This window comes from Drosophila sechellia, chromosome 2L, assembly GCF_004382195.2.
Source record: "Drosophila sechellia strain sech25 chromosome 2L, ASM438219v1, whole genome shotgun sequence".
Lineage (NCBI taxonomy): Eukaryota > Metazoa > Arthropoda > Insecta > Diptera > Drosophilidae > Drosophila > Drosophila sechellia.
This window is the reverse complement of record NC_045949.1, coordinates 4,756,688-4,771,220: the sequence shown is the minus strand read 5'-3', so window position 1 is coordinate 4,771,220 and position 14,533 is coordinate 4,756,688. Positions and strand designations below refer to the sequence as shown.

At 46.3% G+C, this 14,533-nt stretch overlaps 5 protein-coding genes across 9 annotated transcripts; 2 read left to right on the top strand and 3 right to left on the bottom strand.

Moving 5' to 3' along the window:
- Positions 1–41: 41 nt before the first annotated feature.
- On the bottom strand, positions 42–1,932 carry LOC6613389 (vacuolar fusion protein MON1 homolog A). The gene is made up of 3 exons (XM_002037827.2): positions 1,340–1,932; positions 1,124–1,275; positions 42–1,069 (listed from the first exon to the last, which is right to left on the bottom strand). The coding sequence occupies exons 1-3, from the start codon at positions 1,930–1,932 to the stop codon at positions 228–230; spliced, it is 1,587 nt and encodes a 528-aa protein (XP_002037863.1). The 3' UTR covers positions 42–227.
- A 329-nt stretch (positions 1,933–2,261) lies between these two features.
- On the top strand, positions 2,262–3,250 carry LOC6613388 (28S ribosomal protein S2, mitochondrial). Its single transcript, XM_002037826.2, has 2 exons — positions 2,262–2,353; positions 2,411–3,250. The coding sequence occupies exons 1-2, from the start codon at positions 2,329–2,331 to the stop codon at positions 3,181–3,183; spliced, it is 798 nt and encodes a 265-aa protein (XP_002037862.1). The 5' UTR covers positions 2,262–2,328; the 3' UTR covers positions 3,184–3,250.
- LOC6613387 (collagen alpha-1(I) chain) lies at positions 3,195–4,888 on the bottom strand. The gene has a single exon (XM_002037825.2). It carries the CDS (start codon positions 4,806–4,808, stop codon positions 3,366–3,368), a length of 1,443 nt encoding a protein of 480 aa, XP_002037861.1. The 5' UTR covers positions 4,809–4,888; the 3' UTR covers positions 3,195–3,365.
- A 445-nt stretch (positions 4,889–5,333) lies between these two features.
- Positions 5,334–10,463, top strand: LOC6613386 (eukaryotic translation initiation factor 4E-binding protein Mextli). 4 transcript variants are annotated; one of them, XM_032717426.1, is made up of 10 exons: positions 5,334–5,415; positions 6,436–7,006; positions 7,073–7,394; positions 7,489–7,560; positions 7,852–7,912; positions 8,001–8,326; positions 8,393–8,466; positions 8,524–8,914; positions 8,994–9,112; positions 10,231–10,463. In XM_032717426.1, exons 2-10 carry the CDS (start codon positions 6,605–6,607, stop codon positions 10,342–10,344), a joined length of 1,881 nt encoding a protein of 626 aa, XP_032573317.1. In that variant the 5' UTR covers positions 5,334–5,415; positions 6,436–6,604; the 3' UTR covers positions 10,345–10,463. The 4 variants fall into 4 exon arrangements, with proteins under 4 accessions (XP_032573317.1, XP_002037860.1, XP_032573318.1 ...); XM_002037824.2 differs by having other exon boundaries at positions 8,001–8,466; positions 10,231–10,462; XM_032717427.1 differs by lacking the exon at positions 7,489–7,560 and having other exon boundaries at positions 8,001–8,466.
- A 698-nt stretch (positions 10,464–11,161) lies between these two features.
- On the bottom strand, positions 11,162–14,262 carry LOC6613385 (major facilitator superfamily domain-containing protein 1). Of its 2 annotated transcripts, XM_002037823.2 has the most exons (7): positions 14,189–14,262; positions 13,101–13,618; positions 12,510–13,037; positions 11,973–12,450; positions 11,788–11,906; positions 11,634–11,733; positions 11,162–11,475 (listed from the first exon to the last, which is right to left on the bottom strand). In XM_002037823.2, exons 2-7 carry the CDS (start codon positions 13,306–13,308, stop codon positions 11,418–11,420), a joined length of 1,491 nt encoding a protein of 496 aa, XP_002037859.2. In that variant the 5' UTR covers positions 13,309–13,618; positions 14,189–14,262; the 3' UTR covers positions 11,162–11,417. The 2 variants fall into 2 exon arrangements, with proteins under 2 accessions (XP_002037859.2, XP_032573327.1); XM_032717436.1 differs by having other exon boundaries at positions 11,162–11,733.
- Between the last annotated feature and the right edge of the window lie 271 nt (positions 14,263–14,533).

The following is a 14,533-nucleotide window of genomic DNA, read 5'->3' as shown; positions in this document are numbered from 1 at the left end:
CAGTTTTCTATAGATCCACATTCCAACTAAGAGATAAACCATAAAGTTTTAGAATTTACTTAGAGTTTTAAATTACAAATGTACATGCGTAATTCTGGTATACTAGGTTCAGTTAAACAAACGCCGTCACAACTGCAGCACAACAACTTTGTCCTGGTTCCGTTGGCAGAGGAGCAATAAAAAAATAGTCATATATCTCACAATGCCCTAGCGAAGCACGCAAAAGCTTAGAATGTGGCATGGTATCGTATGAAGTACACATCGTACTCCTTCTCGATCCACTTGATCAGTTTGTCCACGTACTTGATCACAGTGGCTTTGTCCACAACCGGCTCGAATATGGCGTACAGTTCATAGGTTCCGGTTGCCCAGGCCAGGACCACCTCGCGCTCCTTCATCTCGTAGATGAGCTTCAGCGGCCGGCTATTGTTGTGGATGCGATGCAGCAAGTCGCAGTAGATGGCCTCCAGGCGCTCCAACTCCGTAAGAGATTTGTACGGATGTCTGAGCATAGGACACAGCAGTTGCGCTGTGCTCTTGGGCTTATACAGAAAGTGCCGCAGTTCGGGGATTCCCACAACCTGTTGGTAGAGTTTCGCATTGAACGGCTGCTGCAGCTCCTCGTTGATAGCTTCCAAGCAGTGGCTTTTGCGCAGCTTCTCCGTGATCTTTGCCTTGGCCTCTGCCAGCGTGAAAAAGGCATCTCTGTCCACGGACAGCAGGAGCAAACAGGCCTGGCAATCATCCGCTAGATACGAGACATGCGCATGCAGATACCCATTCATGTCGAACTTGGGCAGGCAAATGGGCGACCAGTTCTCGGAACTCTTGAAGGACTCGGAGCACTCTACCAGGTTGAAGATCAGACGCAGATCAGCCGGATGGATAGAGTACTTCTTCATGCGCACCAATGCTATCAGTTTGTTATTGGCGATCAGCACGGCAAACACCAGGTTCTTGATCTTGGAGCAGTTGCTCTGAATGGCGCTGGTGATTTGCGATCGTATCGTTGTGGGCAATGGGAAGACGCGAATTGAGTTGGTCAAAAACGTGAAGATGTTGTTGGACACTAAAACAAGTCATTGATAAATTAAGCAATTTGGATATGCTTCGATATCCTTACCCTTGGCACTACTACTGTCGTTCGCCAACAGATTGTAGAACAATCGTTCGCTGCCGGAGAGCAGTCTCCTCAGATCAAAGTTCTTGCGCCGCTCAAAGATCTTCGTCATGTGTGAGTACGTCAGAATGGACAGTATTTGATTGTAGACATCCCTGGTACAGAATGGGAGTTTCCCATTAGTTAGCATTACTATCTTGAGCTTTATAATTGACTCACCCCAGTTGAAGTTGCAGCTGCTGCACACTCATGTTGCTCCGGCTGGCAGCCACCAGGATGAGCGAGCTGCGTTGCATGAAAGCGAACTTGATGCCGCCCGCATGAATGGAGGTAATAGCATCCTGGCCCATTTGGACGAAGCTCACCAGTGCCTGGATGACACCGAAAAGCGTGGCCAGCTTATCCTCATTGCCGTGTAGCGAGAAAATTGGCTTTCCCGCCTCGCTGAGTATGAAGATGTGTTTCTTTTGTCCTTGCCACAGGCTGTCGTGCTGGTAATCGTACTCCTCCTCCAATCCCCCGCCAATGGAGTCCTCTGTTTTGGCGCTGGTCGAGGTGCTCAATGCCAGAGACTCCACAGAGGCAGCCAGTCCCTTGTTCTCCTGCCCCGACTCCGGACTGAGGGCACTGTTGTCCCGCATGGTGCCCAGACCATCTCTTAGCTCAGATATAATACTATGGTTCTGTTGCTCCGCCTCCTGGTCGGGATCCGCCTCTTGATAGAGATTTGGGGACTCCGGATCGCCCTCTGCGTCCAGATACTCGCAGGTGGAGTTCGTGTCCGACCTGATTGACGTCTGCTCTACTTCCATTTCGAATTCGTTTAACTATTTCAGTCGCTGGAACATTGCTGTTTGCCAATATTTAGCAATATCACAAATTTACAACTACAACTACAACAATCATTCCAGCTGGGATGGATTTCCCAACACTGTCCGAAGCAGAAGATGAAATAAGGGGTGTTCCGGAAAACACCGCCATAGATCGGCTTATTAATTCTTATACATTATGAAAAATAAGTTAATTTTAAATATGGATTTTTAATAATTTTATCTTTATAATTATAATTGAATTTTTTATCTCTTATTTTTTTGTTGTTTGAAAAACTGTTGTTGAAACACATTTATCCAACACTAGCCACCAGCTGTTTACCAAAATCCATAGAGAAGAAGAAGAACATAGGTTATGAAAACACGAGCCGCTCCAAAATGTTGAGAAAATCGTTTGCCAACCGTAAGTAATCAAATAAAACAGCAAGGAAACCAAATTATACATTAATTCCCTGGGTAGTACCTCGCTTTGGTCAGATGTGCGGTCTGCCACGACGTCTGCAGAGCACACAGCCGGAGCAATCGGTGGAAACGGAACCGGAGGACATCGCCCTGGTGGAACAGCGGATTCTGAAGCACCCGGACTACTTCCAAGTGCACAACCTGTTCACCGTGCGCGACCTCTTCAATGCCCGAGTGCACTATGGCCACAAGGAGGGCTCCCTGGACGAGCGAATGCGTCCGTACTTGTTCGGCAGTCGACTCGGTCATTTGATCTTCGATCTGGACAAGACGGCGTCACATCTGCGCGATGCCCTCAACTTTGCCGCACACATTGCCTTCCGAGATGGCATCATCCTGTTCTTCAACCGCAACGCCATGAACTCCCATCTCGTGGAGCGAAAGGCCCAGGAGGCCGGTGAATTCTCGCACACTCGCTTCTGGCGCGGCGGCATCTTCACCAATGCCAATGTGCAATTCGATGCGGTGACCAGGCTGCCCGATCTTTGCATTTTCCTCAACACTCAGAACAACGTTATGGCTCAGCACACGGCGGTTCGGGACGCCGCCAAAATGGCCATCCCAACGATTGGCATAGTGGACAGCAATTGCAATCCCAACCTGATCACCTATCCGGTGCCCGGCAACGATGACTCGCCGGCCGCAGTGGAGCTCTATTGCAACCTCTTCAAGGAAGCCATACTGCGTGGCAAGCGGGAACGACGCCAACTCCTTGGCCTTCCGCCCCTGGACGAATCCCAGCCGCGGCGCAGTCGCAAAACCAAGCAATAGTCATAGTAGTGTCAAGTTGATTTTGTTACATTTATCTTAATACAAATGCCAATGGCCGTCAATCCAGGATGAAGAAGAACTTGCTAAATATGGTTGCCAAATTGTAGAACTTTAAGCATGTGCCAGGCAATTTGATAGTGTTTGAGAAAACCCAAGCCCTGGGTTAATTTCGGATAGCTATTCTAGGGCGGCAGCAGAGTGGCACCCTTGACAAAGTTGTTGCTGTAGTGGCTGAAGTACGAGGGATTGGAGTTGGACCCCGTGTTGTTGGAACTTCCAGAGGGCCAGTAGTTGGTAATCTGTGGAGGGGTGTCAGGTGGCGGCGGAGGCGGCTCTGAGGTTCCAATGACGGAGAGATCTATACCGCCTTTTATGGCACGGCCGGGACCGAAGAACGTATCCATTTGCTGCTTCTTGAAATCATGCATCGACGCAAAACCATTCGGCGGCCTCTCCTTGGACATGTTCCACGACCCAATGCTGGATGACTTGCGCACGAACACTTGGCCCTTTTCATTCTTGTTGTCCTGCTCCACCCAGCGCTCTGCATGCTTCACCGTCAGCATCGCCTTGTGCGCAACTATGTACTCCTCGGCCTTCTGCAGTCGTTCCAGTTGCTGCTCGTCCAGCTGGTCGCGCGGCAGTTTCCCTAAACGCTGCACCGTTCGCTTCCAGTTGTGAAACTCACGGTTTTTAAAGGGCTTCATGGCCATACGGTACTCCTTCCACTGCCGCTGGCGCTCCTCCTTCGTACCCGGCGGCGCATCCTCGAGCGGCGGTGGTGCCTCTGGCTTCTGGATCCATTGGCCGTTGACCTGGACAAATGTGCCGCTGCGCTTAGGCTTCTTAGAGGGCTGCGCTTCTCCATTCGACGGCGAATTGTTGCCATTGTTTGGCGGCGGGGGCGGAGGCATTAGCCTGGTATCTTTGTCACTGTTGCCGCGATGGTTTACCTTGAATTTCTTGTTATTGTGGTTTTGATTGCTGCGATTGTTTTGTGCTCCCTGCTCCTTGGGTACCAGATTCCACAAGCTGGGACACTTGGGCATGGGCGGTTGGATCGGTGGTGGTCTGTGTTGTGGCGACATCATGTCCTCCCAAAACGGAGGCGGCTGCAGAGGTCGGTGGTTATGATTCCGGCGGGGCCCAGATCCACCTGGTCCTCCAAAGCCCACTTGACCACCGGGACCCATATTGCCCATGGGACCGCAAGGTCCTCCTGGTCCCATTGGCCCCATGGATGGACCGCATTGTCCGGGACCAGGCCCAAAATTGCCTCCAAAGCCCATGTTCATCAGCTGCATCGGAAGTGGAGGCGGTCGATTCATTGGAGGATAGTTCCTGTCCTGGTAGGTTTGCGGACCTCCGCCTCCATGGAAGGCATTGTTGCTATTAGAAGACCAATGTTTACGTCCGTTGCCGTTATTGTTGTTGTTGTTGTTACTATTGTTATTGTTGCTCCGCTGTAGTCCGCTTTTGGTATCCGGTTTCAATGCATCCTTGCATTTTTTCCAATCTGCAAACGACATTTTCAGCGGTTTCGTTTCAGGCTCATCTTTGCCGGACTCCAGAACGACTTCCTTGGACTCCTCTAGTGCCGCCTCCACGTCCTCGTTTTCCGACATCTTGCTGCCACCTTAGAGATTGGGAATATACTTTATAAATATATCAACTCAATTTTATTTGGGTTTTACTTAGCGATGGCAAACAAAAATTTCAATAACAACCAATTGAAGAAACAGCCGATGTTTTCTATCGATATTTCCGTGCTTACAATTTTAGGGAGTTTCCCCTGAAGTATTTTCCTAGGCCAGCAGTTGTTCTTAAAAAAGAACAGCAGTTTCCAAATTTATTCTCTATACTTTCCGCTATAACAGTAAATCTGCATTTGTAAACTAGTAATATATATATAAATGCCCAACGTTACATAATCTATTGAACATTTTCAATCCCATGCAGACACATTCCCCGGCGGGGAATAGTAATTGCCCAGCGTTCAATTTATATTTATTTTAATTTAATATATTTATTTAATATAAAGTTTAAATATAAAATTTTAATACGAACACATCTGTGATGCGAAATTGATGCGAGCTTTTTTACTGCGCTTTTGCGTCAACGGGTCTTCAGTCGATAACTGTTGCGCATCTCTAATAACTAACGTGTTCGATCAGGTGGCAACACCGACCTTAAAAAACGATTTTAGTCGCAGTCGCAGAGATTTTGGTTTTGGTAAGCTTTAGTAATTTATTGGAAATTACGATCAAAAATACACAGTTTTCAGAGGCGTTTCGATCGGCCATTAAAGTAAACAATAAACGCGACGAAGACTAAACACCAAAAGTGTAAAAACTAGAACGAGAGTTCAAAGTCAGTCGCCAGCAAAACGCGTAGTTGGCCAAATTTAACGAAAAGCGGCCAGTGCTGTCAAAATATTACTCAATTTCACATAGAATTTTGGCCTAAAACGGATGCAATATGTAGATATATAGACCCTGTTTCCTGAAATTTAACTTCTTTATTGTTCTACGCCCAACACGGTCGCCAGCTGCGCTGCCAGCGTCGACGTCGGCAGAGGCCGTTCTTGTTGTTGCTATTCTCGACATATGATTCAATAGAGCGATCACCTCTCTCTTTCTCCCTCCCACGGACAATTTCAGTTTTTTTTAATATTTATGTTAGCTGTGTTTTAGTTGCCCATTTGTTTGTTCTTGTTGTTGCTGCTGCTATTGCTGCAGCGCCTGTAAGTGATATTTAAAAAAGAAATGAGTTCGCATGGAGCGAAAGTCGCACTGAAATAACACAAATGGTCTTCCGTTTGTCGTTCCCATTTCATTTATGCCAACAATTTTCATCAATTATTTACATATTTTGCTTTTGGAAGTTCGCACCGCGATTAACTCAGTAGAAGCCAGAAGCGGCGAAGGCGCCAATGGGTTAATTTGGCCACTAAACTATAGATAAATCGCGGTGTTATCAGCTAAAGCCGCTTATCAAACGTGCACATTGTTAAGACCAAAGATATACGAGAGCTTTGCGTCGCAATACTCGAGATTCGCTCGGAAACGAGGCCAATCTGCATATCCTAAGAAACCTTTTGGTTATCCGTGCTCTCGGCCATTACTCTCAAGTACTAATGCAATATAGCCGACTTTGATCATTCTAGCATCTAAAAGAATGTATCCAACTAGTACAATAGTTTACATATAAATAATACATTTGATCGTTAACTAACCTTTCTTGTGTTTGCAGGGGGAGGTGCGGAAACAGCTTCTACGATTCTTTTTTAACCAATTCTTCAACATTTAAACGAACAAATAAGTAAGCAGACCATATTGACGAAATCAGCAGATCCGGACACCAGGCAGGACAACCTTTAGACTTCATCGCGAGACGATATCGAATCCAACGAATCCCGAGAATGGCTCACACACACCTGGGACGCGCAGTGAAAAACATTGAGGCGCCACGCCCATTGAAGACACAATCGCGATCGTCGTTGAAGAACAGCTACCTGGTGATCGAGGAGCTAATCCAGTTGATAGACAATGTGACCGTCGGTCTGCAGTCGTGCAACACCACGCCGGACTCGATTACGCTGCTCCTGCACAACCTCCGGGTGCATGGACCGCAACTGGAGGCGGTGTCCAAGGATACACTGGACCGGGCCTTCGTCGTTTTCCGCAACGCTTCGCAGGACGAACGGCTGAACATAACGACGCGCCTCAAGCTACTCGAACTCATCGAGCTGCGCGCCAAAAGCTGGGACAATGACGACACAATCGCGTACTACAAGTCCAAGCAGCAGATCTCCAACGTGGAGGTGAGTAGCGTACATAGAATCGATCTCACTTTGGAAAACGATGAAATATGTGTCCTTGTCTTGCAGCTGCCCTCGGAATATCAGTACGATACCGGCGTGCAGTCTGACGTCTTCAGCACCTCCCCCACATTCGGCGTCAGCGGCGGTGTTGGTGGCGTTAACGTTGGAGCCGCAGCCGCCGCTGCCGCCGTCTTCAATGCGGCATCTGCAGCTGCAGCCGTCCAAGCTGCGGCCATCGCGTCCGTGGGCACATCCAACCAGCAGCACATGCTGCTGCCGCCCGGTGAGGTCATCCGTAATTCGGGCAAGTTCCCCAAACCAACCAAGATCCCTGGCAAGACGTACTGTAAGGACGAGGTCGTGATTCGCAATGCCGACTCCGGCAAAGGTAAGTTTCTAATCAGCTGAGGAGTGTTCTGGAGCACAAAGATCTACAGAAATGGTTTTCAATAATGTATTCCTCCATTCCCGTGGCCACAAAGTCATGGGCATCAAGGGGCGTCGAGTGCACATGATCGAGGAGCTAAGCGAAACTATTATATCGTTTCAAAGAGGTAACTCCAGAGAGCTGGTTTTAATTGATCCTCACCGCACCCGCATTTCATTTGGCACGCTTATTTAAATCTACAAAATTTTCTAATAGAAATAGAAAGAAGCATGTCACAGATTTTGTCCATTTAACGACACCACATTAAGCCAAAATTGATCGTTAAAGGCATTTTTGAATCACATATTTTCATACTGTATATATGCTTTTTGTTTTTAAATGTTTTGTCATCCAAATTATTTTTCATAAATATAAATGCTTTTTTCGGGAACAATTATTAATGCCTTGTTTTCTTTAGTCAACCCGGGTGCCAAAGAGCGTTTGGTGCAGATTACTGGTCCAGCTGAGGATAAAATTAAGTGAGTAAAGTAAATAAATTAAAGCTGAAATAGCCAGTATTAAATATATAATTTACTAATTTTTAAAAATGTATTCCTTCTACGACAGCTATGCCAAAAAACTGATGGAGGACACCATTCGTCGGAACGCCTCGCCGGTGCGCCTGGAACCCGCTCCTGGCGCTGGAGGATCCTGCTCCTCGCTTAACTCGTCCAACTCGGACGACGCCATTGTGCAACCAAGAACGCCAACCGGAAGCAGTTTGGCCAACCGGCTGAGCTTCAACTCGGCCCAAAACTTCATGACCGCCACCGCTGCTGCACAGCAGATCTCGCAGCAGATGCACCACCAAACGCATCACCAGCAGCAGCAGGCCGCCGCCGTAGCCGCCGCAGCAGCAGCAGCGGCACATGCTCAGGCGACAGCCGCTGCCGGTAAAGTCTTGCGTCCCAATCAACAGCTGCTAATGCACTCATATTCCACAAACGATGCTTCCGTAGGTGAATACAAGTTCACGGTCAACGTGGGCCAGCACCTGATCAAGATTACCGGCGATTGCTGCGAACTAGTGCGCGTGAGTAATGTTGAAGTTTTCAATTTTGAAATTCGTTAAATCCCCTGGGCTCTCAAGGTGGCCAAACTCGTGCTCGATGACTATTTTAGCAGCTCGGAGTTTCTGGCCTCCATTGAGGCTGGCGCCGCCTTCGACGGCACTTCGCTGGTGACCACGCCATCGACTCCGCTGCCCGGAGCCGGGCCGCCGCAATTTTGGCCTGGGACGGACAGTGGCGTTGGACTGAATTGCCTTGTTTACTCGGCAGCGAACAACAATGGGGAAGGCGACGACGAGGTGTTCGCTGAGCCCAACAATGGAGGATCATCGACTAGCAATCAGAATGGCCTGGCCAGATCGCGTCGCAGCCACTTTTCGCGCAAGGAGTCCACGCCGGAGACCAAGGGAGCTCGCGAAAAGGGTGACTTGGACGATTTGGCAGGCACCAATTCCTTGAAGAGCAATGCATGTAAGATTACAGTCCTTTCAACATGCTTTTAAAGCACTTGTACTTAACCAAGTTTTTGATGCATAAACTTAAATTACAGCTCGCGTTTCTTACGATATTGAACACTTGCTCTACTACTCCATGAGTCCGCACGCCTGGACCCTGCCCACCGACTGGCAAAAGATGCAGGAGACAGCGCCCTCGATTCTGCGCAACAAGGTAATTCCGCCGTTCAATGGCTTATTCGCCAGTGCACCTAACTCATCAGTAATAACACATCCGTGGGCTTTAAATGCAATAACCTCCACCCCGAACACAAATATCATCAGCACCGCCGTTGGACGAGCAGCTGTCGAGGCGTCGGCAGACAATCCCATAACCGTCACTAACAAGCAATCAAAAGGGATCTTCGCGGATCGCGAGAACCGTCGCCTTCCCAAAACATCGGCCGTGTCCGATCGAAACCTGTATAACAAGCAATTGCAAATCATAACGAATACTGTGGGCAAATCGGTGGCACCACAGGGAAAGCATCGCCAGTCTAGCTATCAAACATCCCAAGTGAAGGCAATTTTTCAACGCTACTGCGAGGACGATGAGTTCTCATTGGCACTGTGCGAAACAGAATCGAATAATAACCGCGTCTAACTTTATTTAATATAATTTTACGTAGCCGGAATACGTATTATTGAATCTCAGTCCCAGATAGGCTTTTCTTTTCATGTCAGTATTTGTGCTGTTTTAATTTTAAATAACTTATCATTAAAAAAGGTGAAGAGTGAAGAACTTGATAATGAATCAAGTCAATACATCATCATCATCCAGTCATTAGATTAACGATATACCATCGAAACCAAACCGATCGCTAGTCTTAGAGGTAACAATACATCTAATGCATTGAAATTAAAATGTAACTATAGGGAGAATCTGTGTTTTGGCTGTGAAACAGATTAAGTCGTCGCTAAGGATAAGCTGGAAAGGCGGTTAAGACCGCTTAACCGCTAACAAACAAACATTCTCGAATTCCAAACAACATTTACAAATCTGTAATCAATACGATTTATATTAACTAATAAACAGGACTTTCAAAGTCCGTAACAAAGCTTGGCTGGGTTTAACTTACACCACACACCCCACACATTGTAAATTATAAATTATAAATTGTAAGTTGTGTTTCACCACCGAAGCATCATAACATCACCACCTTACCACTCCAGCTGGCTAACTTAGTTACTAAACTGTTCCGTATGTATATATGTTCGTTCATCCCAGGATAGCTTGCGTGCCCATGTTACTTTGAAAAACATTTCTAAAACCATTTCTTTGTCCGACAACAGGATCTGCAGGATGAGAGCCAGCGCTTCGATGGTGATAAGTATCTGGCCAGCATTAAGACGGCTGCCAAGCGAGACATTGTGGCTGCCGATGAGGTCGAGACTCTGGACGAATAACGCCATCCATCGAGCGGCTCAAAACTGACAATATAGAGATAATACGCTATCAGTGTCCCGGGGTGAAGTGCCTGCTACCAGTCGGAGCTGCAGTACGCTTCAATGCTTTTGGCCATGGCCACATCTAACAAACGCAAACTGAAAACGACCAAAACAAAAACAAAAAAAAAAGAATATTGAAAAACATGCAAACTAACCCTAGAAATTACCAACGAAAAATAATCAAGAGTTTCAAAAAACCTAGAAAATTCAACGAAGCTCTTAGTTAAGTTCAAGCGAAATGGGAATCGGAACGGAGTTCCCAATATGTACTAATTCACAAAATGCAGCTAAATGAAAAGGCTCGAAGCGGCCCTAACTTGATAATATGGCCCAAATGAAATGGAATGCATTTTTAGTAACTCAATAGAGAATGACACGTTTTTAGTTTGAAATTTGTTTCTCATCCTTACGCAAACTTTGTTTCTCCCAACCAAATAATTCTCAATACGGAAAAGGAAATGTATTAATGTGTTTATTTTTATTATTTTGCAATTCTCTTGGAATGCCACTTTTCAAGATTTAAAATTGTATTTTGTTTTCTCTAGTCTATGCATCATAGAAATTTGTATACTATTTTGTTAAATTCACGTGGAGATCCACACAAAATTCTTTGAATTTCTGTTTATGCTTTAGTTAATTTATTTTATTTATTTTGTACAAATACAAATCATTTATTCTTCAAAAATATATTTGCAAGGAAATAAAATGGAATCAAGATCAAACACAGCATCTTTCATCTTTCACACACACACTTTCTTTCGCCCAAAACGCCAACTCTTTGGTTATTTAATTTAATTAATGTACATTTACATAAATTTATTTATCACACACAACGGAACATAAATATAACAATAGTTTAAGGTTTGATATGTATCATTATAGAACGTTGGCTAGGAGGAGTAAAACAGATCGAATGACCACGTCGATTGTGCGGCTAGCAGAATGTGCTCCGAGTTGCATAACAAGTCAAGTGTAGGGGGATGGGCATTAGCATCGCAATTGGTTATTGGTTAGTAACAAACAGAATCGATCTATTGCACATAGTTGCCCAATAAAGGCCGCATGTTCACGTGGGGGCACTGCATCGCGCTTTTGGCATGTACACAAAGCAAATACATTTAGAAAGAGAACGTTAGTTAGTCAGGGGCTGATGTGGAGGTGTGTCATCATCGGATAGGGGATTAGAACGCAACATCAAAACAGCAAGACATCAATAGCATGCTCAACTCGACTCAATATTCACGTACATCGAGGTGTGGTATGTGGCCCGCTGGGCAGGTGACATGTTCAAGTTGCCCTGGTGCTTGCGGTTGTAGGCCCAAATCGCACAAGTGGCCAGCAGGGAGACTGGAAAATGGGATGGGGTTAACATAATACAACATGTAAGCAGGTTTGTCTTACCCAGCAGGAAGGACATGAAGAAAACCTGCAGCCAGAAGTGACTGCCGCCGCTGCTGTCCACAATAATGCCCGCTGCAATGGTCACCACCGCTAGTCCCAGATTCTGCACAGACTGACAGCTGCAAAGGAAACGATTAAGGAGTTAATCAATCCTAAAAACAGCTTAAACAGATTAATGATCTTACAAGCCATATGCCGTGCCCAGTTGATATTCGGGCACAATCAAGGAAACCAGAGGCCACAGGCTGGCAGCCAACATGGAATAGGACAGTCCCATAATGCTCATCCCGATGTACGGATCCAAGTGGGTGAAGGTCAGCAGGAAGTGGGCTAGCAGCGTAGAGATGGTGGCACAAAACACCCAGGTCACATTCCTTCCGACCTTGTCAATCACAAATCCAAACAGCGGCGATGCTATAGCAGAGATCAGGTAGACAATCGAGTTCACTGTGTTCGCCTCATCCGGCGTCATGTGGAAATTGCTGATGAAAAAGGCCTGTCCGAGAGCCACGAAGGGAAAGATGGCAACGTAGTAGGCCACACAGACCACGGACACCATCCAGAAGTCCAGCTTGAAGGTCACTATATCGCTTAGTTTGGCCAGTTCTCCACCAGGATTGTTATTTCGCTTAAGGATTCTCTCCGCGCGCTTGTCCATCCAACCTAAGTGAAGTTGAAATCTAATAATATAAACTGCTATTTAAATATACGAGTAATCCTACCTAGAATCAAGGTGCAAACCAGGGACATGACGCACGTAGAGGAGGCCAGAAACAGAGCCACGCCCAGACCCTTGTAGCCGGAGTAGGATTTCGAAACGTAGCCATATAGTGGTTGCATAATCCAAAAGTTGACGGTGCTGCCGAAACGGGCCACCGACAACTGCAGTCCAAAGACCATGTTAATCTCCTTGCCCTTGAACCATAGCACCGCATAGCTGTTTTGGGCCACAGCCAGCGACTCAGCCCCGATGCCGAACACAAAGCGTCCCACGATCATCAACCAGAAGTGGCCCAGGACTCCGCCGGTGGCGAAGATCAGCTGGCCAACGAGCACGATCAGCATGTAGATAATGGTGCCCAAGCGGATGCCAAACACCCGGTCGATGAGGAAGCCGCCCACAAAGCAGAGCACAATATTTGGCCACGAGTAGATGGAGTAAATTAGCGTGAACTCGGTGGAGCTGAGTTGAAGTTCCTTTTGGAAAACGTCCTGCAATGCGCCGGGATTATCGTAGCAAAAATAGGAACCTATAAAGGAGTAATTTAAGTAGGTATGGTCTCAAGATTGTAGAAAGGAATTCATGTTCTTACCAAAACCCAAGAGGCACATAAAGAGCAGGGCCAGGAATCGATGTGGCGTGCTCGTCGGATCACAGCATCCGGCATCCTTCTGGTGGCCGGCTAGCTCCGTGTCCCGGGTGCTGCGCCGCCGCACCACAGGATGCACTTCGTCATCGCCGCTGCTGCAGGTGCTGCTGCTCGACGAGCTAACGATGGGTTTGCGCTCCTCGCGTGACATAATTGTCACTTTTCGTTGTCAGAATGATGGAGGAGTGACGGGAAATTTTAGTTGTGCGATGGTAATTGCTATTTGTGGCTGCTCCTCTTTTCCGGAATTCCTGTTCGTCGACCGGTGGTGGGCGGTGGGCGGTAGGCGGGGGGATGGGGGCGAGCTGTGGCCCTACTGTTGCTGCTTATCACTAGACCACACCATAATGCCCTGTTGTTCTTGTTGCTGCTGTTGCCTCAGTATGTGTGCAGTATTGATTATTCCCGCGCACAGAGATGATGGAAATTGGAAAGGTTGGAATGGGGGTGTTTCGGTTAATCTGCAAAAAGCCAAGATTGAAAATTGCATTCCCACCACACAAAACATTTTACGCCCTCTCACACACACACACGCTCATAAACAAGCAGATGCAGGTAAATGTCACGGGTGGGTGTGCGTTAGTATGTGCTTGCTAGGTAAACGTGAAAGATCTTGTTGTCCGTAGGCTGACTAACGGTTAATGGGTAATCAATTAAGCGCTTGCATGCGCATAACATTCAGTTGACACCTGATTTAAGGCTTTACGCTATTTGCGTATTGATATGTACACACACCCACGTCAATAAATAGGCATATGTAAATGCCGTATATCAACAAAAAAAAGGGATTAATAAGCAAATGCCCCGTTATCGCACTCTACAAACGAAGTCACACACTAATTAATCACTAGTCCGCGGTCTTATTTTGCATTATTTACATGCGATATTTTCGAATTGCGATTGTGGCGGGCTTACGACCAGGAAAACTTTACTTAATATTTCTTGAAGTATTTATGATTGATTATCAACAATTTATTGTGATGAGAAAGTCCTATCACGCCTACTATATGTTCAACAAGTCGAGGACTTACGGTTTGTTTCTGTCCCCTGTCGGGAGAAGAATGGTCGTTATTACCTGGTTTCCCTACCTGTAGCTGTAGGAATGGAAGTGGGCATTGTGCTATTAATATCGATATATCGATTACCTTGGGAATATCCTTACGAAAAACCGTTACTATCATTACGTTATAATGGACTTGCGAAACATAAGCAATGGCTGTAAGAGTTTAGTTCGATTTATAAAGAATATCAATTGGATTAAAAATAAAACAATTTATTTGTTACCATCGAAAACCAAATCAATTTAGTCTTATAATAACGGTAATTTTTATAACTATCGATAGTTCAAAACATTGCCCGCCTGTACATCACTGACC

Bases quoted from the DNA above. Each gene is read 5' to 3' on its own strand.
- LOC6613385 (XM_002037823.2), bottom strand. From the start codon at position 13,308: ATGTCACGCGAGGAGCGCAAACCCATCGTTAGCTCGTCGAGCAGCAGC. The intron at 13,038-13,100 runs GTAAGAACATGA...ACTCCTTTATAG, and splicing joins TATGTGCCTCTTGGGTTTTG to GTTCCTATTTTTGCTACGAT. The intron at 11,734-11,787 runs GTAAGACAAACC...CCCATTTTCCAG, and splicing joins CTTCATGTCCTTCCTGCTGG to TCTCCCTGCTGGCCACTTGT.
- LOC6613389 (XM_002037827.2), bottom strand. From the start codon at position 1,932: ATGGAAGTAGAGCAGACGTCAATCAGGTCGGACACGAACTCCACCTGC. The intron at 1,276-1,339 runs GTGAGTCAATTA...ATTCTGTACCAG, and splicing joins CAGCTGCAACTTCAACTGGG to GGATGTCTACAATCAAATAC. The intron at 1,070-1,123 runs GTAAGGATATCG...GACTTGTTTTAG, and splicing joins CGACAGTAGTAGTGCCAAGG to TGTCCAACAACATCTTCACG.
- LOC6613387 (XM_002037825.2), bottom strand. From the start codon at position 4,808: ATGTCGGAAAACGAGGACGTGGAGGCGGCACTAGAGGAGTCCAAGGAA.
- LOC6613386 (XM_032717411.1), top strand. From the start codon at position 6,605: ATGGCTCACACACACCTGGGACGCGCAGTGAAAAACATTGAGGCGCCA. The intron at 7,007-7,072 runs GTGAGTAGCGTA...CTTGTCTTGCAG, and splicing joins AGCAGATCTCCAACGTGGAG to CTGCCCTCGGAATATCAGTA. The intron at 7,561-7,851 runs GTAACTCCAGAG...TGTTTTCTTTAG, and splicing joins TATTATATCGTTTCAAAGAG to TCAACCCGGGTGCCAAAGAG.
- LOC6613388 (XM_002037826.2), top strand. From the start codon at position 2,329: ATGTTGAGAAAATCGTTTGCCAACC. The intron at 2,354-2,410 runs GTAAGTAATCAA...TTCCCTGGGTAG, and splicing joins GAGAAAATCGTTTGCCAACC to TACCTCGCTTTGGTCAGATG.